Below are 25,586 nucleotides of genomic sequence, written 5' to 3'. Positions count from 1 at the left end.
GGAAGTTAGTCAGGCAGTTTTTGCCCTGAACATCTTCAGTAATTAGCTTGAATTTCCTAAATGCAACTTCATCATTCTGCAAATCAGCAAGACTAATTTCAAACACTCGGCCCTTGAGGCCATCAGATGCAATTTTGGTTCCTTGGGTCCTGGTGACTAGCGTCTTTCCAATATTTCTTATATTGAACATAGCGGGTGCTTTCACATCATACCAATCTTTCTTAGAAAATGGATCAACCACTTTCTTCTTGGCTCCCTTTTTGCCGCCTTTCGTAAGGCGCTTATTGTTGCCAACTGCCATGGTGCTGCTCAGAGAGCCAAAAGGGCAATATTTTATTCTTTATAATGCTATTGTAAATGAAATTATTTTAATTTCCTTTTAGGATTTTTCATTGTTAGTGTTTAGAAATGCAACTGGTTTTGGTGTGTTGATTTTGTATCCTGCAACTTTGCTGAATTCAACATAATTTTAACTGCTTTTTAGGTTTTATTCTTATAAATTGAAATGGGGACCCCAACCAGAGAATACTTTGGACCACACAACATTTTATCCCTGACCTCCGTATCCCAGTCTCTTCATAGTCCAAATATTCCCTCACCCTGCATTACTAGAGGGCTAAAGGATCACTTCCAGGGCAGCTCCTTTGTCAGGATTGCTGGCCTCCAAAGCTCCACCTCGCTAACTCTGAGTTTCTTCATTGTCAAAGAAGGAGGTCCATCTCTATGTCCTCTCAGGTCTCTGCAGCACTGAATACCATGTGTTAGCTCATGTACCTGAGCTCAGTTTTCATGAACGTTCATGATGACCAAGATATGATTAATCATTTGTTAAATAGTTGGATTTCTATTCCAGAGAAACACCTACTGTACAGAGCACATATGGAACAGGTTTGCATTGCATGAATTATTTTCCCATTTGAAACCCAGAATCTCACTCAAATGGCTTTCCAACCCATATTGTACTGAAGTATTCTGTTTGTTCCATTAACTATTCACAGAGTCAACTGGGGAACTGTTGTTATTAATTTCAATGGAAAGCTAAAATGCAGTTCATTTTCTGTAATTGCAGGCCCACGGTCTAAAGAGCCAGCAAAAGCTTTTAATCTGAGGCTTTTTTAGAGGAGTATGATCAGAATTACATTGAACATCTTTTGAAGGTGCATAATTATCAAAACCTCAATAACACTGACATTCAAAGAGCCCTATACCATAGAAGCGAAACTCACATGCAGGGAGCAAGGCAAATTGCAGTCTGAGTTACCCATGGATAGAGAAACGGCCACGGGGAAGGTCGACAATGTTTGCACACCTTGTTTTGCTATTTTATTCCAACTATGAGGCTCTTCATGCCACATGGGAGGGGGACAGACGCCCTCTCTTCATATATGCATGCTGTTTGTGGCCTCAGAGATCCGACCCTTCCTGCTGCAGCTTCCCTGACCTCTGCACTGGAGCCACCGGCTGCAAACACTGGGGAGCAGCAAGCGAGGGAGGCCAGTCCAGCCAGCAGAGGGCGCTGGAACGCGGCCCAGTGAACCAGGCACGTCCAGGGCCAAGCGCTGACCACTGGTGGTGCCCGAGCTCTCAGGGCTCTGATGCCTGGCTGCTCCGGTCCGCAGAGAAAACTAACCAGACACTCCACTGCTACCTTCCTCCCAATGCTCATGAGTCTCACTTTTGGTCAGAGCTGTCACCCTTTAGCCACAGTTCCGTGAGAGAAGCACCTCCTTTTTCCCCATAAAAGGAAGGAGAGAGGCAGAAGAGGCCAGGGGAGTGGCCCACGCAGTGACAAGTGACAGCAAGGCCACCCTCGACATACCTCCCATAGGTGGCCCCACCCGTGCACTCCGCTCACAACTGAAGCGGGGTGACAGCACGCTGCTTGGCATGGGGACAGAGACAGAGGAGGTGAGCACCAGGGACAGGGTGTCAGCCTGTATGTGCATGTATATGTGTGTGTGTGTATATACACACATACCTATATATACAAACACACACATACACACACACACAGCTAAAATCCAGATGGATGATGCTGGCACCATCACTTACTCCGAATGTCAAAGCCACGCACTATGAGGTGGTGAGACAGGCCACCCATCCTCATGTCCTCATTCATCTTCAGCATGTTGCCACTTACTACAATTTGTGTGGGCCTGGATAAGCGGATTTAAGGAATTCATTATTTAGTGTTAACTAAATTAAATTTGGAAAAAAAAAGTATATGTAGCTTTAAAAATATCATTGCAAAGAATCTGCATATTGGCAACATTAGTAATAGAAGCACAAGTGAACTCAACGGAAACGGCACAGCTTCCGCATCTCTTACTCCTAGGAAGGCCCCTTTATCAGCCACTCTGCAGGAGAAGCAGCAATGAGCTCAGCAGGTCTGAGGCGTAGGCCAACTAACAATTATTTTAGAAAAGCAAACAAATCTATCATTTCAAGCAAAAGATATTGCCACAATAAGTGAGAATGTAATTGTTCCTTTTTTGCCCCCCGTGGGGGGGAACAGAAGAACACAGGAAATCCTATCTGTAAGACCAAGTGAAAATAATCATGCATCGAGCATAGCTCTTACCACGAAGTGGCAGTAAACACATCAGAACCGTGGCAGATCACACACTCTTTCCAAGTGGCAGGGATTGTCCAGGGAGCAGCTGAGTCAGCAGCAGGGCCTGTCTCCCCGGGCCCTATTTTCTTCTTTCCTTTACTGCCACGCTATGTCAGATGGTGACAAGAGAATCATGACAAACAAGAGGCAAAGGTCAGACCAGAAATCAGAGTCAAAGGCAGAGTCAGAGTGCAAATTTCTGACTCCCTGACCGGTGCTCACAAAGCAATCAAGCCTGCCACTAGTGTGGGCCCTGGTGTGGCCTTGGTGTTAAATGTAGGGCAGAGCATAGCATGGTGGGTTCTAAGCCTAGAAATCAGACTTCCCCATCAACTTCCAGCTCTGAGACTCAACCTCTGTGTGCCTGTCCTCTCTTTCTGTAGAACTGGGAAAGTTATGGTACTTGCTTTGGAAGCTTGTTGTGAGAAATGAATGGATAAACACATATGAACGATGCTTGGTGCATACTTAAGTTTTATCAAATGTTAGCTGTTGTAATCTCATTTTACCACAGAAGCCGAAGAAACTTTTTTCAGGTTGAGATACTGCATTCCTGGAGTCCTTCAAATCTTTTACCAAATTCCAATGTCAAGTTCTCAACTTCCACAGTCTCTGAATCCTGAAACACACTTGAGAATTTCTGCCAAGAGATGCACCTTCAGAGCCAAGGGCAGGAATAAAGAGAGCAATGAAGTTCTCCTATTTAGATATTACAACGGAAAATTTGAAAGCAAATATCTTGGACAAGGATGGCTGAAATACAGTACAAACCAAGAATGCTAATCTTTTTCAAAGTCAAAGATAAAAAGTAAATTGGGACAGCGATTAAGCACAGCTTGCAACCTTGCACAATTCCTGCTGCATAGGACTGTACCTCCTGGCCTCGCCAAAGGTCGGCAGAGTGCACTTTACTTACATTTCATCCAAGTTTGCTACTTGACAGTGTGGATTTCTTCCCAAAGGGCAGAGCCTCATGCTGTGTTTGTTGAATGAATGTTGAACATGGTAGTCTACAGCCATAACCACCCTGAACGCGCCCTATCCTGTCTGAATGTTGAACGTGAAAAAGTGCTCCTCATGGGGAAAGACAATGCATGAATGAAGAGGTGGGAAGCAATTATTTCCTTGTTTTCAGGATGGGCAGTGTGATCAGGATACTAATGTGAAACATAATGATGCTGAGTCCTTTTGCAGGCAGTGGGCAGGGAAGGGTCATTGGGCGCCCCGGTGACCGGTATATATTTTTCCGCTTGCCAGTTATGTGCAAATAAGTAAGTCATGAAATCTCAGTGCTTTTCATTTATCCAGTGGGAACAATCTATTTGCAACATACCTCACAAGTCTATTATGAGGATCAAATGAAATGTTTGTAAAGAATGCAAAACAGTGCAGAAGTGAAATGGTTTAGTGACTGCATTGGTGTTAGACACGCGTGTGGTGGTGGTGTTCATCATCTGCCACCTGCACTTCCTGAACACGTATAGAAGATAAAAGAATCAAATCTGCCTAGCAAGTATGCCAACATAGGTCAAGGAAAATAAATGACGTATTTCTTACACAGGTGCATTCTATCCATTTCAAACTGCAGGGGTCTGGCAAATGACAGCCTTTTTTCTCATTTCCAAATCTTTTCATTCATTTGTTTCTGCTGTTCTGTTTCCATTATGAAAAATTTCAAACATTCCCTTACTCCTGTTTTCTCTTTTTTCCTGGACAGTTTCAAAGTGGACTCCAGACATCATGTTGTTTCATCCACAGGTACTTGCACATTTTGCCAAACTTTCTGTAAGAGCAGCCTGTGAATTCCTCTGTGGCTTCAGTGTCCAGTCCTTAACCTTTGCCATTGGACTTCCCAGCTCTACCCTGCCATTCAGGAACCTATTCTCTGAAAAGTCACCAAGGATGTAAACCCAGAGAGTGTTTCTCAATCCTTGCCCCCCCCCCCAACAATTTCCCCTCTCCCCCAATTTCTCTGCAGCTTCAGACACTGCTGAGTCAAAGCCAGCGGGCATTGCATGAACACCACGTGCAGGTGTTGTCAGGTATGTGGGTGGCTGAACACCCAGGCCCTGGAGGAGCTCTCAGGTGCTGAGGAATGCAGACAGGACAAACGGCAGCCAGTGTGTGCCTCGGGAAAAGTGCAGGCACAGCGAGGGGCGGTGGGGATGCAGGTGCCAGGCAGCCTTGGTGCAGCTGGCATTGGGCTGGGCTTAGAAGGATAAGCAGGGCTTGATGGCTGGGTCAGATTAGAGAATCAGTAGCACAAGGCCTTCCTGGAAGAGTAGCATAGTGTGAGCAGGAGCTGGCTCGTTGGAAAGCTCAGGGTGATGCCTGGGGAATGTGAATCATTTGTGTGACTAAGGCGCAGGAGAGGTTGCTGACTGTGTCATATTTATGAAAACATACACCATACTGAGGGTAAACAAAAGTTTGGGTTCAGAAGAACCTCTGAGAGTAGAATTTCTCCCCCCTGCAATCTAAAGGGAGCTGTTCTAATAATTCATTTGAAGTGTGATTCTTGGATATTCACATGTGTCAGCCATGTTACATGCACGATCTCCAGAACATACAGCCGTCCAGCAAGGTAGGTATTAACCTCGGGCTGCCTGGCTCTACCCACTGTGCCACACTGCTGGCCTCCCTCTTGATCTGGATCATGTGGGCAACAACATACTTAGTGTTTCTGTTACAGAACAGAGGGACAAAGGAGTGGAGGTCAGCTAGCAGGCTGTACCCCCAGAGCCCGCCACACCGGCAAGGTCATCCTAGAATGACCACTATTGAGTGGGATGGAAATATCCCATAGTCATGCAGCTGTCCACACATGTGCCACATGCACACACATCATAACCCACCATGCCACCGAGAACCTGAAGTCAGCCTCCATTACGTCTCCTCAGACAGGCCTTCCCCGCGCACCTCTCTCACGTGGTCCTTTTCCATCCCATGTTCTCCATTTACCTGGCTTTGTTTCCTCATTGCATTTATCAGCATCTGAAATCATGTTATTTCTTGATGATGTCCCTGTGTATCTTTGTGGAAGCACAGAGACAGCAAGAACTCCGTCTTAAAAATTGATAAATTCTGAGCCTCTAGAACAGTGCCTGGCACGTAATTGATGTTAAAAGAACACCGGTCAAGTAAAACAAAAAGATGAATGAATAAGTGTTTTGTGTCTTGGGACTGCCTAATATTCATTTAAGTAAGAAAAGTAACAAATGAAGAGACACCCTATCTGTCCGACCTCCTTGCTTCCATACTCTGGCTGGGAAGAGGGGACAGGGACAAATTATTACTAAAAAGGAATCACTTACAATTAGACATGCCCAATGGTGGTGGTGTCTGGAGCACCACAGGGAGGTCTCTGTCACAGGGGGCCTTCCAGCAGGAGGTAGATGACTGTATCAGAGCAAGGATCCCTGTACCAGAAAAATGGATAAGGAGCTTCCCTTTCTAAGGCTCCATGACTTGGGATCGGCGGGGGAAAGAACTGCCTCCAGTGTGGGGACCTGCATGACACAAGGACATCATATCCTTTGGAAGTACTTACATATGAGAGGTGACAAGGACTGCTTTTCCTTAAACATTTACTAATTACCCATAGAGGGAGTTTTGCAGCTGTGAGCACCCCCAAGCCTCCACAGGTGCCCATCTATCTCAGCACAGGCCAGGACTTCAGGAGCAGGAGTCTAGCCTACAGTCGCCAAGAGACCAGGCAAGGATCCCAGTCTCTAACTCCTCAGGGCTGAGCCACAGAGGAAGGAACAGGCACAGAGAGGGGCGAATCTACAAAGTGGCTCTGGGGTGGTCTGCACTTCCCTGGGAGGTCTGCTGGCGGGAGAGGCTAACAGTCAGGAGAATGGGACTAAACACAGCCCTGACATTCTCAGGTCATTTCTAGAGGAGGTGGGTGAAAGGGACTTCACCCACCTTCAATAAAACCTAGGCAAAATAAAGAAAAACTTTGTTTTTTTGAGACAGGGTCTCACTCTGTTGCCCAGGCTGGAGTGCTGTGTGGCTCAGTCACTGCTCACTGCAGCCTCGACCTCTTGGGCTCAATGACCCTCCCACCTCAGCCTCCCGAGTAGCTGAGACTACAGGTACACAACACCACACCTGGAAAATTTTTTATTTTTTGCAGAGATGGGGTCTCCCTCTGTTGCCCTGGCTGGTCTTGAACTCCTGGGTACAAGTGATCCTCCCGCTTCGGCCTCCCAAAGTGCTAAGATTACAGTTTGAGCCACCTTGCCCCATCTCAAAAAAAAACCTTACTTTTAACGGCTGCAGCCACTCTCACAACCTCGACATTGGACAAGTTGTGGTTGCTTCTCATCTGTTAGCGTCTGGGCAATAGATGTCTCTAGCTTAACCACTCTTGGTCAGCCTTTGGGCAATCTGATGAAGGGAGTTCTTGTTGAATCCACCCTGAAACTGAAAACTTTTGAAGAAACAAGGCAAATACGGATCCAACTTTGTGAACTCACCCATCTTAGAAAAGTGTTATTTGCAGTTGAGTTAATGAGTAGAGCTCAAATGGAATCTAAGTGCTTCCCACGCAGCTGCTGGCTGAGCCACCTTCTCCTGGTGGGAGGCATGCTCTCTGCGGTCTGCAGGGATGGTGTGAGGCCTCCAAGTGCTAGTCGTTTATTCTTGTAGGTGATTAAAGTTTTAGCATTTCTTACTCAGGCACTTTATAGCTATTAGGCACTGTGCTTACTTGTTCAACTTCACTTCTAAAGAGGTTTTGTGTTGCCATAGAAATTAATTAGTAGTATATTTACACCATAAAATGACAAAAGAGCTCTCTAATAAGGACCTTAGGGAGCTGAAATCTTTCCCTCAGCAAGGAGAGAAGACAGACTTAGAGAAAAAGCTCGTCATGAATTCCTAGCCTGTGACCAGGACAACAGTTTACCAAGTTGGTGTCATCTACGTGGTTTTGTTGATCTCCCAAGGTGGACAAATGAAAGAAAATCCGCATTATAAAAGATGAAATGAGGTGTTGTGAGGAAGTGACCCAGAACCTCTCACTATGTGTTATGCATAGTATGTGCTGGATAAACTGCTTAAATTATTCCATGGAAAGCAACATATCCATCACTCAAATGAGCCTGGGTATTTTACAAGGGCTTAAGGAAACTTGGAAACAGTATACTTTAGCATGCAGCTGAAATATCTCGCTTTCCATTTTTTAAATGTTGATTAAAGATACTTATTGCTTAAATGAAGTGCCAAGTTAACTTCAACTCTCTTTAAGCTTTCAGATTCCAAATTAGCTAAGTCTGAATTAACAGGGACTGTACTGCAGCATGGGTGTCAGGCATGATGAAATGGGTGAAATGCCCATAGCAGCTGGAATTCAGGCCAACTTCAGATTTAATTTTAACCAGCCATGTATCTGATTACAGCTTCAAACATAAAGCAGCAGCCTTTCTATCTTTCACATATAAAAGAATGGATATCAAGTTCTGAAGGTTCAGCAATAGAATGAACAGACCTCAGGGTCTTCTAGTGAGAAAAGCGCAATAGCTAGGATGGAGAGGGAGGATTTGGCTGTTTGAGAACCGGTCACTGTGCCCAGTATCTCGAGAAAATGAAACCCTCTAAATCTACCTTCCAAAATTTCATATGAAAACATGCCTCTGGATTTATAATGCAAGTTGCATTTGCTCTAGAGAAGTTGGTGATAGTGATCTTTGCTGAACTGCCCTTCCTTCAACCCCTCTCAGAAAATGGCAAATTGCTTAAGTGATTTCCAGACTGCTTGGAAATGAGCGATATGATGGTGAAAATGTTGCATCCCAAGCTTTTATGAAGTCTTTCCTTACATCTGGATGGCAACTTCAACTTCCAGATAGTATGGGTCAGTGTGCTGCCACAAATCCCACTCTGGCCTGCTGTTGCCCACATGTCCTTTGTGGGATGTTACTGAAATGTTACGAACTATCATAAACTGTGCTTGCATCAGCCTTTCAGTATTTTACACGGCTCAGAAATGAAATCTAACCAAACCCTAACAGAATACAACAATTACAATACTGCTAACTGGAGAGGAGAATGAGGAGGAGCGACAACGCTGGCCACTAAGTCAGACCTCAGGGTGGTTGGAGTCACGTGGTCTCAGGTCCTTGTATTGTGCAGAGGGGATAGAGCTACTGATCAAGTTGAAGCTTTATGCTAAATATGCACGAAGAAAAATTCAAGGGTAGCTGCAAAGTGAACAGAAGCAGCTATAATTCAGTAAAAGAAAACACGAAGCACAGAGAAGCAGGGTAAATTAATGTTGGATGGAAAGAAAACATATAATAACATAAATGGACAACACTTGGGGAAATAACAAATTCCAAAAGTAACAGAAAATAATCTGCTTATATGCTGTTCATACACTTGTCCACACTATAATGACGAACTTTGGTTTATCACATCATTACAGTTGAAAAGAGGTCACAAACTGGGAGAAGATATTTATGCCTCACATCATCCACTAAGTATTAACATCCAGAATACAGAATGTCTATACATCAAAAAGAGAAACACAAATAGCCCATTAGAAAATGGTCAAACAGGTTATTCACCAAAGAAGAGACCTGAAAGACAAGTAAACATGTGAGAAGGCTTGACTTCACCAGCAAACAGGGAGATGTGAATTGAAGTCACAGTGGGATGCCATTTTCACCCTCTTCAGTTTGAGAACACCAAATGTTAGCATGAATGTAGATCGACAAAACTCACCCAATTACTAGTGGAAATGTATGTTAGTATGAGAAAATTCATTACCTCGTAAAGATGCACCTACTCTAAAACCCAGCAATGCAATTCCCACAGCAGTGGTTTTCAACTATGGCTGCATATAAACCCCCTGAGGAACACGTAAAACCAAACAAAACTGATATCCAAGCCCTAGCCCAGACCAACTAAATCAGCGAAGCTCCCTAAGAGATTCTTGTGTGCAGCCAGGATTAAATGAGAATCACTGCCCTGCAGAAACTCTCCACATGCACATGAAAACTTGTTTTTGAGTGCTCCCACCAGCACTGTTAATTATGAAAAGAAAAAAATAACCTAAATACCAAATAACTAAACTATGGATAGAAAATTGTCATATCATTGAATAAGAATAAAAACTTGAACTACATAAACATGCACGAATCTTGCAGCAAAAGTAGTTTCAGAACACCACATATGCACATCATTTACATACTTAAAAGCATACACACAATAATACTATATTTGAATGATACATAAATATGTAGTGTAACTACAAAGAAACAATGGGAAAGAGAGAAGGTAGACACAAATGGAGAAGGCAGCTGAATGGCAGTGGCCCTGCTTACATTTAAGCTGGGTGGTGGGGTACACAAGAGTTCACTGTATTATTTCTAACTTTTGTTTGTGTCAGAAAAACTGTTATGAATTAAAAATAGCTAAAGAAGGCAAAATGGAGACTCTTTTGGGAAACTTTACTATGAATAGCAGAATCAAGGGAGGGTTATTTATTTTTAGAGACAGGGTCTTGCTCTGTTGTCCAGGCTGGAGCGCAGTGGAGCAATTGCGGCTCACTGCAGCCTGGACTTCCCAGGTTCAAGCGATCCTCCCAACTCAGCCTCCCAAAGTGCTGGGATTACAGGCATGAGCCACTGTGCCTGGCTGAGTTTTTTAAAAATATGAAATATGTCCCTGATATCTTTTTTTCTTTGAGATGGAGTTTTATTCTGTCACCCAGGCTGGAGTGCAGTAGTGTGATCTCGGTTCACTGCAACCTCCACCTCTTGGGTTCAAGCAATTCTTGTGCCTCAGCCTCCTGAGTAGCTGGGATTACAGGCACCTGCTATCACACCTGGTTAATTTTTGTATTTTTAGTAGAGACAGGGTTTCAACATGTTAGACAGGCTTGTCTCAAACTCCTGACCTCAAGTGATTGACTTGCCTTGGCCTCCCAAAGTGGCTGGGATTACAGGCATGAGCCAATGCATCTGACCTGGCCTATTGCCCCTGATGTTCTTAACCAAGGATTTCTACCTGGCTTCTACCCACAAGGTGCTCCCTAAGCAGCACAAGAGCCCTCAATTTTCCTGACCAGCTCAAAGATAAACGAAGGGAGAGAATAACTCCCACTGCTCAAGCATGCACTGTGCATGCCGATTGTGGAGAAACGGGATGAGCAGTGCAGAGGCCTGGTGGTCGAGGCCAACCTCAGCAGTCATAAATCACACAGACAGGAGGTATCCTTGATATGAGGACAACAGCATTTTACCTTGGGGATCTTGCTCCAAAAACCCATTTGCCAGTCTGATAACAAGAGAAAACAGCAATTCCAATAGAGAGTAACTTGCAATATACCTGACCAGCATCAGCATTCCCAGAACGCTCATGAGCAAGGAAAGTCTAAAAAAAGGGCACAGCCACAAGGAGAATAAGGAGACATGATGACTGAACGTACTGTAGACTCCTGGAACAGAAAAAGACATGAAGCCTAGACTCTATCTTGGCAATGTCTTGAGCTCTTCGGAAGCGACAGAATCTCTGACATTTGTCTAGTTTTAAAAACCTGCCACAGATGGGGTAATCCAGCATCTACTTGGCAAGTTTGTTTTCTTCTCCCTTGTATACAGCTATGACCATAAATGTGTAACTTAATGAAATCTTTAAAAGGAGCCAGAAAAAGCTTGCCCAGAGAGATTGATAAGGATTTCTCCAAAGAGTGGTGTCACTTGAGCCAAGTCAGCCCCTGCAGATGCAGAGCGCAGGGGATGTGTGTGGGCTGGTGGTTTATATAGGAAGCAAGAAAGGGTGGGAAATAGGCCACAGGGGCAGGCAAGGGGCCAGACCACGAAAAGCCTTTTGTGCTGCACCTAGCCTTTTCATTTATCCTGCAGACAACATGGAACAAATGAAGATTTTTAAACAGGGCAAGGATATGATTAGAGTTGGGGTTTAGAAAAGTTAATCTGAGGGCTTAAGAGTTTGGATTGAAAGATGAAGAGACAGGAAGTAGGCAAATGCTTGGGAAAGCACAGATTTCAGTTTTGGAGGTGCTGAGATCTAAGGTGTCTGTCTTAGGCTGTGGACTGTGGGAGCTGTAGACTCAGGTGTCAGTGGTACTCAAAGTTGCAAGGGTTAAGATGGTATTTAAAACTCTAACAATAATTACGTAGCAAGAGATCGAGGCCAGAAGAAATGCATAGACAAAGGCCTAGGAGATTCACCATTAGGAAGGAAAGTGGGGAGTGGGGTTGAGAGTGAGACAGATGGAGCATCATTTAAGCCCTTACTCCGGCTTGGGTACAACGTGAACCAGCAGAGGAGAAGCTTTACAGTTACTGTGTGTGCTGGAGGCAGGAACTGGGGTGGGGTGGGGTGGGGATGGGGCTGTGTGCTCTGAGGAGGCTGCTGGAGTGAGGGAGGGTAAATAGCACCACAGAGTCATCTGGAAAATCAGACTGGTAGTCTGACCACAGAAGCCTTGGTTTGAACTTACTTACTAGAAAAGGAGACAACTTTCTTTCAATTAAAAAATTTTTTTTTTCCTAGTAACCATATTAGAAAGAGGCCGAGCATAATGGCTCACATCTGTAATCCCAGCGACTTGGGAGGCAGAGGCAGGTGGATCACCTGAGGTCAGCAGCTTGAGACCAGCCTGGCCCACATGGTGAAATCCCATCTCTTAAAAACACAAAAATTAGCCAGGTCTGGTGGTGGGCACTTGTAGTTTCAGCTACTTGGGAGGCTGAGGCAGGAGAATTGCTTGAACCCAGGAGGCAGAGGTTGCAGTGAGCCAAGATCATGCCACTGTACTCCAGCCTGGTGAAAGAGCAAGACTGTCTCCAAAAAAAAAGAAAAAGAAAAACAAACTGTGGGAATAAGGTGGGTTTGTGATCCTGAGGTTTCATGCTCAGTATACTGTAAGAACAGTGGCGTCACCAACAAAAATACAGATCACAGACTAAGCCACAGCTACTGTTCAAGAAAAGAGACAATGTTACTATTATGGAAAGGATGACGTTTATTTCCATCCTGAATGATTCACACCATGATTTAAACATCTGAAAAATCCTGAAATAATTTAAACTGAAGGCACAGAACAAACCAAAATATTCAACTATCGAACTAAAAATGAGAAAATCCAAATAGTTCTATAGTAACAATAAATTATGAACAAGTTTCCATCACCAAATATCACTCTAAGCAAAAATGACTGTCTTTTGTCATAAAAGCTACAGCTTAAGCTGATTCCAAGATTTCTATGATAAAAATGATAGTGAAAAAAATGTCTTCTTTCAAAATACTCATTATGCCACCAGGTTCAATGTAAGTATTTTGTGTATAACAAAGTAGCAGTCAGGATATTTGTTGATGGATGGCTACTCCCCAAGAAATGACACATTGTTACAAACTTTAAAAATATAGCAAAGTTGATTACAAAATTCTATTTGGGGAGCAGGGAAAAAACTTGTTCCATGTCAGTTAGAATATCAAAGCATTTCAATATCAAATTGCTTCCAAAGCCAATCATCACATGACAGTAATATACTGTATGGGGCATTCCACTGTATCTTGTTATATGTTGACCATACAGTGTAACTAGGGGGTTGAACAAGTCAGTAGCAATGATTGTTGCTGTATCTTATTTATTTCAAAGATTTTTTTTTTTAAATCATTACAAAACTAACTGAAATAATCAGTGACATGCTACAGATACAATAAACCCCAGCAATGCGATTGCTAAGTCTGAAAATAAAGCGGTCATGCGTCATAATATATTGTATTGTAGTATTCTGAAATACATTCTCTGATTATCAATACCATTTGTTACAGAGGTCACTTGTAAATTAGCTCAGATTCTGAACTAGGTTTCTAAATGAAACTTTTTCAAGTATGCATATTAATAAGGTAAAGATATTTTTATCTTATTCACTTATTTGTGTGTTCTTCAGAGGATAAGTATGTCGAATAAAGGACAAAAAAAAAAAAATGGGTTAGTCATAGTTTTCAAAAACATTTCAAAAATATGAACTAGTCTCGTGACCGAGAGCTGACTTGAAGACACATCAGAACATACATTTCCAATAAAAGGGAACTTTCTGTCTCCTACTTGAAACAGCTAAGCTCTTAAGAAATAATGAGAAAAATAATTGTTTCTAAAATACACAAAGACGTCTACCTGAGTAAAATAAAAAGGTCTCCCTTTCTCTTACTTAGCTGTAATATATATGTATTGAATAATAATATGGTTTTATCTTTATCATCTCATTTAATCGGATAAATCACAAAAACATTTCTAGCCAAGATTACTACTAAGAATAATACAACTCTAGAAATTATTTTTGGCAAAAACTACTTCAGATTTTCCCTATATAGCAAAACATTCCTTTGGAAATAGATTTTTATGCTTTTGGGCTGTTCAAGTGCAGCTTTACCATCTCTAACATTAAGCTGTAATTACCATCCAAATTCCTTTGTAACTGGATAACATTATCTTTTATTCTCTACTATTCTAATAATAGTATATTATTTAAGAAATCTCTTTAGTGTTGTCAGACTTATTTCTCCATCTTCTATAAGTATTGAGAGATTATAGTAGAAATAAACCAGAAAATCACTTTATAAACATTATGAAGTTTTGAAATGTTGGCACCAATAAAAAAAAAATGGGGACCAGTTATCACCAAAATTTAAAGTATACTCATTCATGGCATTGGTCATGACAGTGGCAGTACACGCTGTTGTTACTGGCTTCGCTGACATCAGGCCTGAGGGATATATAACTTATTCTATGATTCAGTTACTGAAAACAAAGACCTACCCGAAGGTCTTTACTCCAGCTGGGGCACAGTTTGGGGGAGCTTGGCTCATTACCATAGGTAACATTGTAACAACTAAGTCTGAATTCTGAAAATATAAACTCACAAAGGTTAGTGGAAGACTTTCAAGCTAAAAGAAATGTAACTAACTTAGGAAACAATTTAAATAAACATAAAAGGACAATCTTAGTGGGTTTTGGCCCTGTGTATACCAGCTGTGTCAGCACCTCCTAACAACCACAAACAATGAAACCAAAGAGTTTTCTTTCAAAAACCTAAAAAAAGAAGACACAAGATTCAAAACCAATTTCCAAAACCTATACAAGGCTGCCAGGCCAACAAATAACAGTCAGAGTGACTTTGTTCCTCTGCTCCTTCAACATGGGAACTAGTGCAGAGTGGCTCATGCCCACAGTCGACAGCCCATTTACGGCCACGATCATGTCACCACACCTGGACAAAAAGAGACAGACACAGAATGTTACTATTTTCATGGTATTAAAAATATTCCAATTGGGATTTATTTTGCATGAAAAACGCAGTTTCACTTACCATTTAACTGTCAATGATTAGGGTGTATTATCTACTTTGTCTGGGACAGCTGTTAAGCCTATGCTGGCTCTCCCTTGCCAATCAAGGAAACCCCTGTGCCAACCACTCCAAAACCAGTAGGTGAATGTCAAGGGCAAGCAGAGTAATTTTCACACTAATTTAAGCAAAATATAGAGTAAATGTGCTCTCTCTTAAAAAAAAAAAAAAAGTCATTCATTTGAAGGGGGTTGCTTATTCTTTTGACTGCTATTTCCCTATTCATTCTTAGAGCTCATACGTCTGAAGGTTGAATTAAATTGGAAATAAGACCCATACTTCCTCTTCTTTCAGCTGTTGACACTCACTGTACTCTAAGTAGAATTATCGTGGATGGATGATGAATCGAAGGACTTTTCCAGCCTTATGATTATAATTATCATAATTATCCTTATGGTTTTTGGTCTTCTATTTATACCATAAATATGCTACTTTATTGTTAACTACTTCAATTTCTTTGTGGAAGTAGAAGGAATACAAATTATAATTAACAAAGGCCCAGACTGGTTGAGTAACTTAGGAGAGTGATTAATCCATTTTTCCCTACTCTGTCCTCCTAAAATGATTTTTTCCACCTTTATCAATATAGGCTGACCTGGACCATACCACTCCTAATCACCTTTCCACACATTATTTAGATGTCACTTACTCCTTGCAAACAGAGTAAATTCTCTATTTGCATAGCATTCTATATAGAATGTCAACATTTACTTTTTAAGAACTGGTTCATAAACAGGGACTAAGAACTTAAAATCAACCACCTCCTCTCTGCTGGTGATGATCTCTTGCCATGACACTTTCTCTTTCTTCTCCCAGTGCCCAATCTTTGATAAGGAAGACATTGTACAGTGAGCAAGGACTTTTGCTCAGTGGTGGCAGCTGGCAGAGGGGTTAAAGGCCAGGGATCTAGAGCCAGACAGTCCTGGGTTTGAATGCCAGCCAACCACTTTCAGCTATTTCATTGTGGGCAAGTTTCTTAACCTTTCCAGGCCTCAGTTACCTTGTTTGTTTTAAAACAGGAACAATGAAACTTAACCTCATAGGATTGTTAAGAAGATTACATAATGCATGCACAGCACTTAGCACTGGGCCTGGCATCCCATAAGTTATTGTACATTCATTCATCAAATATTTATTGAGATCTTACTTTATGCAAGGTATTGTTATGGCTGCTAGGGATATAACAATAAATGCAACAAGATCCCTCCCCCACGGAGCTTGCATAAATATGATCTCAGGTAGAGATGAGTGCTGTGGAGAAAAATAAAGCAGAGTCATCTAATGACAGGACTGGACCTGAGAAGGCTGTGTGGGAAACTTACTCAGCGCTCAATGTCACATCACAACATGTCCAGTGAAATAACTCAGGTTCATTTTCTGTTATCAGATTAATGAACTATATGTGTAAGTGACAAGATAGTAAAGGTAACACTTCAGTCTAGATCAGGATTGGCAAATTTTTTTTCTGTAAGGGGTTAGGTAGTAAATATTTTAGGCTTCAAGACCCATACACTCACTGTCACAATGACATCAACCATGCTGTTGCAGTGTGGAAGCCAGATAGTACATACACCAGTAATTTAGCTGCACTGCATTGAAACTTTGTTTACAAAAACAGATAATGGGCTGGATTTGGTGCTCACCCTTGACCCCTGGTCTAGATCATGCCCAGTGTTATCAACATGAATCATATCATTAATCAGAACAAGACTCACTTTAATCTTCCATCATAATAAGCAGGAGTTCCCAAGACAATAGTTTTAATGAAAAAAGGCTGATTGGTGTGGTTCTCTTCATATCCACCAACGATACTAAAGCCCCAACTTCCCAAGTAGCTTCTTCGTAAAACTATATCGTGGCAGCTATGAAGTGTACTATAAACAAACACAAAAATAAAGAAAAAATAAACGTGGAGGCTTTTATAGCCGCTCATTTTTGTTACAACCCCATACCATGTTACCTTTACCACTCCTGGAAAAAAGAAAAAGGGCTACTTACTTCCTTCTGAGTAGATTATTTTGAAAATCCATTTTCTAGCACAGACACAGTCCTAAGTAGACTCGAATTTCCCCAACTTTTTTCAGTCTTCCCAAGTGAAGACATATACACATACACACAAGTAGAGAACCTGGTTACAAACTACGCCTCAGTAACCTGTACAAAAAGGTTATGTACCTATATCTGCTCACTGCATTGTCAACAAACTCCTCAATTCTACTAATCACTTTTATCTACAAGAAGAATTAAAGTGGGATGAAACAGGTCTAGGACTGCCAAGTCCAGCACGCGAATGAAAGAAGAAAAAGACCAGGAGCGTAGCTTCCAAAAAGAAGGCAGATAATTATCTTCCCTCTTTTCTGAAGATCCTATAGGCTTTTAGTCTACATGAGGAGTTATTTGTTCTTTTCTCCTTTACTTAGAATGTTTTCATTTTAAGGCCATTTTATCTAATTGCCAAAATAGATAAATCAATCTGAAAAACACTAACAAAAAATCTTTTTCTTTTTTTTTTTCTCTATCATAGACAAGCTGGGTACAGTGTCATGTGCCTGTAATCCCAGCAACTGGAAGGCTGGGCTTGAGCCCAGGAGCTTGTGGCTACAGTGAGCTATGATCACACGACTGCACTCCAGCTTGGGCAACAGAGCAAGATCTCATCTCTTAAAAAAAAGAAAATATATACACATGTATACACACATATACATATATAATGTATCATAGACACTGAGAAACTAGTTAGAATGCTACTGCCAGATTGGAGGATGTGTCCAGAGAGGAAGAAAAAAAAAATGTGCTTATGTTTTCATAGCTCTATGGATTTGGGAACAAACACAGTGAGTAACAACTTAATAACAAAGCAAACAAACAAACAAACAAACAAAAAACCCACACCTGAATGATACAGAAAAAAATCTTTTTATAATAAATAAATATCTTTCAACTTTATGTGAAACTGGATCTAAATGGATGGAAGGCAAGGTTTCCTGTTTTTAATCCATAAAACAGATTTAAGAGCTGATTTTATAAAGCAATGTTTACCATGCCAGAACTTCTCATCTTATCTAGTTTCTTAGCTCATTGATAAGAAAGTCTACTGGGATGAAACAAGGTCCCATACACTGGCCTGGATTTAAAGTGACAGTGTTGGTTATTTTTCTAATGCTGTATCTTCCGAAACAAACAGCTCTCTGGCATACCCCAGCAAATTGCAGTGGAAGGCTTTCCCTTTCCAAGAAAAACAGAGCAGAGTTGCTACCCTATGCAGTGTGAAACCTGCATTTAAGTGCCTTTTGCACCCACTGAGGAGGACACATGGCTGTTGAATATAGCTTTGCATTCAACAGAGACCGCCGTACATACATAGAATAGTAGCCTTTTATTGACAGGTATTCTTTCCACACAGGTGGGCTCAAAAACAGATTTTACAATACTGTGTTTTTCTCATCTAAAATCTTTGCTGTTATGCCTAGCACACCAGAAAATACTCTGAACAAAGAGCTCAACATGCCAACCCCCAAACTAGACTGGTATACAGATAAGGAAAATTAAAGGAAGCACTAGGGACCAAGTTTCTCCAGGATGCTGCTGCTCTCTGCTTGCCCCATCAATAGAGGTGCAGACAAGCTCTGAGGTCTGCAACACGCTGCCGGCCACTGTACAAGTAGACCACTTTTCACCCACTATGGGCAAAGGGCCTTGAAATATACAAATGCTAGTTGTTATTATAAATATATTCCATGAGTCAGATGGCTCAGAAAATAGCAAATTCTTATTGCTTATTTTTATTTTAAATAATAATTTTCATACTTGGTCAAGAATCAAAATGCTTCATAGTTCAGTTTTAGGATTCTTAGAACAATAAGAATCTAAATGGATTAGGCAACAAATAGTGATAGGAACACACATTCTTCATATGTCAAACAGCTGCCTGACTGGGGAAAGGAATGTACCTTGGGATGCCACTGGAGGTTCCATGTGTTTCTGTGACCCCAACACTGATCAACCACAGCATATGTTGGCTGGTCACATTTGTAAAAAGTAAAAGTGGAACAGTCATTCTTGAACACTAATGGTTTGGCTTACTAGACTCCTGTGTCCAATAAAAATTGAGTTTAAATGCTACCTTTTTAGGGAGAGTTAAAAGATTTTAAACGGTGTTTAAGAATGGCTTCTGGGATGGGGGGATGCCCCAAGATTGGCCTGGTTTTCCTGATGAAAAATGCACCAACTCTGAGCACATAGCAGAATGAGTGTTGGTAAATGACAGGTTTTCTAAGCAAGAGACGGGGTTATCCAATCTCATGGCTAGCCCGCTGAGGAGCCTTAATAGGAATGGACACAACTGCTTTCTTTGTGTACCTTTAAAAATGTACTCGCCTAAGAAAAATTACCATTTTCTTTTGTAATTTGATTTGATGTTCCTACTTTTATGGAGTTGAAGATTTTTTTCTCCCAATGGGTAAATTTATTATGCTACAGTCTCATAAGGGTTGCAAGTATGATTATGATTTCCATCAAACAAGAAGAAAGCACTCAGTACCTTGGAAGCCCAAGCCACATGACCCATGATGGGGACCAACTGGTGTCATATTCATTTTCGCTGAAAGTACTTGGCTGCTCCTCCGTGTTCTGAGTCACCTCCTCAACAATCTGGACCTCAAGTGCTTTAAGGGCAACAGCAGGGGACGCGGCACTGGCTTTCAGCATGGCAACTGCCTCACTGTGACTTAAATTGGTCAAATCAATGCCATTGATATTCAGCAACACATCACCTTTCAGATGAAGAAACAAGAAAAATGAGCTGAGCCACTGAGTATTCACCCGCAAATCTTGCTGTTTACAAACTGAGCAACAAAAGTTAGTGCCCACAATTCTGATGAGATAAGGTGAGAAGGCATTTATTATTTCTTTGTAATTTTTATAATATTGAGAAGAAACCCAACATAGAAAACATTTCACAATTTTAAAATAATGTCATAATACATGGAAAAAAGTGTGGCCTGAGGAACCCTGACATGACTGGAAGTCCGAATCATCAGTCTGAATTTAGCTGTGCATAGGCCCTGGGCAGGTTCATTTCTCTTCTTGGAGTTTCAGAGATTTCTACAATTCTGTCCAATCAAAAATCATTTGATCCTTTGCCCTTAGAAATAAATTTTTAATTTATTTTACTTTATACGGTTCCATACATAAGGACAGCCCTGCAGAGTTCACTCAGGGCAAACATCAGAATATGTACAGAGAAGCTGTCCCTGGACTCACACAAAGAAATGAAACTTGTGGTTTGAATGTTTTCCCCTGTTTGAGGAAGAAAAGAACTGTTGCTCTGCTAAGTAATATATTAAAAAACAGCAATGAGGATTATATCAAAGGTTAGGAAAGGATTAGTTTTGTAGGAAGCAGACATTTGTGCTACAAAGTCTACAGAAATTTCTCTCTCCAAATTTATCATCGATTTTTTAGATTATGAAAGCAAATCGTTTTCATTGTAGAAAATTTAGAAAACATAATAAAATAACAAAAAGGAAATAAAATTACGCCAATTCTACAACTGGACAAATAATCTTTTCTTAATAGCAGCTTGAGATATAATTCACATACCATTCAATTCACCCACTTAAAGAATATAATTTTGTGGTTTCAGTATATTCACAGTTGTACAACTATCACTACAGTAATTTTAAGAACATTTTAATCACTCTCTCCATACTCATCAGAAGTCACTCCCCTTCCCCAAACCTAAGCAACCACTAATCTGCTTTCTGTCTCTACAGATTTGCCTCTCCTGAACACTTCATGTAAATGGAATCATACATGGCCTTTTACATCTAGCTTCTTTTACTTGCATAACATCTTCAGTGTTCATCCACGTAATTTGTGCCAGTACTTCAGTCTTTTTTATGGCCAAATAATATTTTGTTGTATGGGTAGACCACATTCCATTGATCCATTCATCACCTGATGGGCATCTGAGTTGTTTCCACTTTTTGGCTATTGTAAATAATGCTGCTATGAACTGGTATATGAGTTTTCATATGGACAGCTGTTTTCATTTCTCTAAAATTGGAGTTGCTGGGTCATATGGTAACTATATGAGGAATCAGTTTAACTCTCTGAGGAACTGCCAAATTGTTTTCCAAAAACAGCTGTATCACTTTATAGTACCACCAGCAATTAATGAGGGTTTCAGTTTCTCCACATCCTTTCCAGTGTTTGTTACTGGCTGTCCTTTTTATTATAGTCATCCTGCTGGTTGTAAAGTAGTATCTCATTGTGGTTTTGATTTGCGTTTGAGACAGGGTCTCACTCTGATGTCTAGGGTGGAGTGCAGTGGCATGATTTCAGCTCACTGTAGCCTTGACCTCTGGAGCTCAGGTGATCCTCTCACCTCAGCTCCTGAGTAACTGGAACTACTACAGGTTCACACCACCACAGCTGGCTAATTTTTCTATTTTTTGTAGAGACAACGTTGTTTCATATTGCCCAGACTGGTCTCAAACTCTTGGGCTCAAGTGATCCACCTGCCTTGGCCTCTCAAAGTGGTGGTAGGATTACAGATTTGAGCCACCGCACCTGGCCTGAGCATCTTTTCATGGGAATACTGACCATTTATTTATCTTCTTTGGAGAAATGTCTATTCAGATTCTTTTCCCATCTTTACATTGTGTTTTCTGTCTTTTTAATTAGAGTTGTAAGAATATATATTCTAGACACAAGCCATTTGTCATATATATCATTTGCAAATGTTTTTCCCATTCTGTGGGTTACTTTTTCATTTCCTTAGTTGTATTCTTTGCAGCACAAAAGTTTGCAGTTTTCAAGTCTGGTTTGTCTATATTTTACTTTGTTGCTTTTGCTTTTGGTCTCATATCTAAGAAACTACTGCCTAATCCAAAGTCATGAGGATTTACACTTGTATTTTCTTCTAAGAGTTTCAGCTCTTATATTTAGGTCTTGAATCCATCATGGCTTAACTTGTGTTTACGGTGTGAGGCAGGGATTCAACCTCAACCTGGAAAAATGTTTTCAGAGTCACTTTTCTTACCTTATAAACAAACTAAGTCAATGGAGACTGCTATTTTTTTTTTTTTTTTTTTACCATGCTAATAGTGGCTAACTGCAGCCCCCGTCTATACAAATTATATAGCATTGATAGGGATATGAAATGGCAAAAGCATTTATCCCTAAAATTAAGTTTGTCTTCCACTCCACCTCCTCTCTGAGTCCCTTTCTACATAGACACTTTATTAAAAGAAACATTTATTTTTCAGTGAGATGGCCCTTCAGAGTACCTAAGTCTGCTGTAATGCTAGAGGATCTTTTCCCAAGATAAAATAATCCAAGAGTCTCAGTAACGGTTAGCAAATTCTGAAACCGTCATCGAAATTCAGCAACTTTCCTTTATATAAGGCATTTTTCTAACCTCATAGAATGACTTTATGCTTTCATATGCAAGGGACAGTTTAAAAGATTTAAAAAGGTCACATTTAATAGATACTTTGTAGATACTCTTTACTTTTAAAAATGTGCGTTAATTCAGAAATAAGATGTGGTAAAAAATTTTTAAGACCCATCTTACCTCTCTTGATTCTGCCATCTCGTGCAAGGCAGCCATGGGGCGGCACGCTGGTCACAAAGATGGGCAGCTCACCACTCTTACTTCCCCTGCCCCCAGCAACAGTCATGCCAAGGGACTCATGTGGTTCCTTCTTTACAGTAATGTGTTTTTCTTGGCATGTAACACACTGAGTAAGATCCTAAAACACACAAGAAAAAAAATTATTGGATAATAATAAAATATAGTTGAAGTTATTACTTCAAACTAAGGTAACAACTTACATGGCATTTATAAAGTGATTATTTTTATTCCTTGCTTGCAAATGAAAGTAATATACAGTTCCTAATAAGTCTACTGTGGATCAATGTCAAATTTTGGACTATGTTATTTTCATATGACGGTTTATGTAGGTGAAAAACACAGGACTGCTAAAATATGGCAGTCAAAGTAAAATAAACACATCGTTGGTATAATTTGAGCTTCACATTTCATCTATTGCATAAAAGTAAATTATGCTTTTGAGTTTTAAGAATCTGAAGACAAATCAAGTACTTTTACTGCCATCTTTCTCCCCATTTGTTTGAAAGAAAAGTTGACAGAGTAGTACAAAAGTACAGTGTAGATTTTGGTAACTGTGAGAAAAAGGCCATCGACCTATCTTCCTATTCTTACTGACTAGGACTATGAGTATTCAATAATAAAAAAGGTACAAATCTACCTTCAAAATCTTCATGAAAAGCTGAAAGGATATGAAATGACTCAATTTTTGAAAAAGTCACTGACAAGGGAAATAAATTCCCAACAAACTAGTATTCTCCTATTTTTACTGACATTTGTTACTATTACTTATTATTGAGACACTCCTGGAAGTAAAAGAATATAAAACGTCACTTTTCTTTCGAATTAGAACTCAGTAAAAAATAAGATGTACATATGCAATATTAATATTAAAATAACATTTGAGCTTAACCTGTGAAAAGCTAATGCCTTTACTGCATTATTTCTTTTAACCTTCACGAAAGTATTGAAAGTATGTATTATTGACCCCATTTTACTGATGATGAAACAAGCTTAGGGAGGTCATGAAGCTTGTCCCAAATCTTTTAATTTTGGCAACTGTCCTGGGATTCAAAACTTATGTGTGTTAAAAGTATGTACAATATATATTAATGCAAATATGTATTTTGTATATATCCATATAGTCTGATGGACTACGTGTACGTATTGTATATATGCACCTACACAAGAACTATTCCATTAAGTGTACAGCACAAGATAATGACTCAAAAGGTTTTAACACTTATCAACTGTTAACAGAATGTTACAGATAATTAACATTGTTAATATATAAAAAATAAAAAATACAAATTATATTTACACAATTATAACATTTCCTTAAAACACATTAAGAATTGACAGGTATTTAACAGTTAACAATGGCATTTACCAAATCTCTAAATCAGGGCCTGGAATTCTAGACCTATCTACACTTCTCTAGACGTGAAATCTATACTCTTGAAATTTATATTTGTAATAGCAGCACAGTATTCTCAGAAAATTTTATGACCAAGGAGAAAATTTGTAAACATTTTAAGGCGCTCTCTTATCTAAAGGTATGAAATTTATGTCACCAGTCTTCAAAATTTGGCAAACACAACTTTATTCTAAAGATAACTCAGGCAAACGCAGCCTGGAGTGTATTTATTTAAGCAGGTTCAGTCCTTAGATATTTAAGCAATTAAGGGTGAGTGTTTTATTACCCTAGGTGACTGAAATGTATGTAGTTTTTCCCCAGGAACCAAACCAAACTTCAAAGATTATACTCACTACACTTCAAGGAACTTCCTAAAACCACATGAATGTTTATTGAAACAGCTACTGGGAAGCTTTGTAGTAGACTAATATATCCTTTAATTTTTTAGAATGATTATAATTGTCTGAAAAGGTTGTTTTGGTGAATTGGTATGTGTTTTCCCTAGGAGATCTTTACTATATCAGGATTTGACATAACAAATAGAGATACTGTAGTAAATAGCTAAACGAACACATTCCATTTCAAGTGGTTGCTCTAACCAGCCAGGTTTGCAGAGTGCCTGGCATAAGGATAAATTAAGCACTGCTATTTAGAACAGTCATATAAAATTAAAGAGAATGAGAATTAGTATAGTTATAACAGAAAAATACATGTGTCCAAAACTGAAATAAGGAGAGTTTGCTATATGAATACCGGAATTAATTATTAAGTACAGTCTTTCAAAGTCTCTTAAAACTATGATGTTGTTATATATACCAATATCTCAAATTATTATAAAATTCAATAACATAGAAGATTCAATTATCAACTTGTACCTTATAGTTTTACATGTATACAAAACTTGTAAAGCAAGGACTGGCTATATGAAACAACGCCTACTCAAAATTTCCTGTTTAAAACAATTACCCCTTTTCCACAGTCATTATTTAAAGGCAAATTACAGGTTTCCTTCATGCATTTCAGGTTTTGCTCAGAAATGAGAATGAAGTCTGTGATTATAATTTATTTTAAGTATTAACTAAACCAAAGACCACTGACAAGTCTGTATAGAACTTAAGCTCAGAAAACCATATAAACCTGATGGGCCAAAAAGATTGTCTTTAAGCTAGTGCTGTCTTAGGGTACCAGAGACAGACTCTAAAGATAATTATTCACTCAAATGTTGTACTTTCGGTGACAATAAGTTTTTGTTTAGTAAAACAATTTAATTTTACTTAAGGAGAATTACTTTGCTAGCTCACATATAGGTTTTATTTTCACACAATTAGGTAAGCATAACATCATTGTTTAAAACTCCTGGCTTACTGGAAGTTAAGTGTTCAAATAAAGGATCAAATGAAGTAAATAATATAAAGAATGCTAAAGGACCATCCTTTCAGATTTTTGGACTGAAAGTGAGGTAGCATCAAAATTCTCAGCTCAGATAGACAAACGTGGAATACATCATAAAACCACTGAAATAGTGATTCTGAAGAAACAGTAACAAATCTT

The 25,586-nt window shown here is 39.9% G+C and overlaps 2 protein-coding genes across 7 annotated transcripts in view; both read right to left on the bottom strand.

Moving 5' to 3' along the window:
- Positions 1–4: 4 nt before the first annotated feature.
- Positions 5–309, bottom strand: LOC108310423 (40S ribosomal protein S3a-like; the record flags this gene model as incomplete). Its single annotated transcript, XM_037741705.1, has 1 exon — positions 5–309. A coding segment is annotated over exon 1 (297 nt), but the record flags the coding sequence as incomplete, so codon positions are not given.
- Positions 310–12,597: 12,288 nt separating this feature from the next.
- The window catches only part of LNX2 (ligand of numb-protein X 2), a 75,827-nt gene continuing 62,838 nt past the window's right edge, over positions 12,598–25,586 (bottom strand). For all 6 annotated transcript variants that reach the window (XM_037741690.1, XM_037741691.1, XM_017537507.2 and 3 more), the window contains 4 exons: positions 22,583–22,760; positions 19,544–19,775; positions 16,719–16,877; positions 12,598–14,868 (listed from right to left, as the gene is read on the bottom strand). In XM_037741690.1, the coding sequence (XP_037597618.1) occupies positions 14,733–14,868; positions 16,719–16,877; positions 19,544–19,775; positions 22,583–22,760 (705 nt within the window). In that variant the 3' untranslated portion in view covers positions 12,598–14,732. The remainder of the gene's footprint in view (positions 14,869–16,718; positions 16,878–19,543; positions 19,776–22,582; positions 22,761–25,586) is intronic.

The sequence above is a fragment of the Cebus imitator genome, unplaced genomic scaffold (genome assembly GCF_001604975.1).
Source record: "Cebus imitator isolate Cc_AM_T3 unplaced genomic scaffold, Cebus_imitator-1.0 Scaffold103, whole genome shotgun sequence".
NCBI lineage: Eukaryota > Metazoa > Chordata > Mammalia > Primates > Cebidae > Cebus > Cebus imitator.
This window is presented reverse-complemented; position numbering and strand designations above follow the sequence as displayed.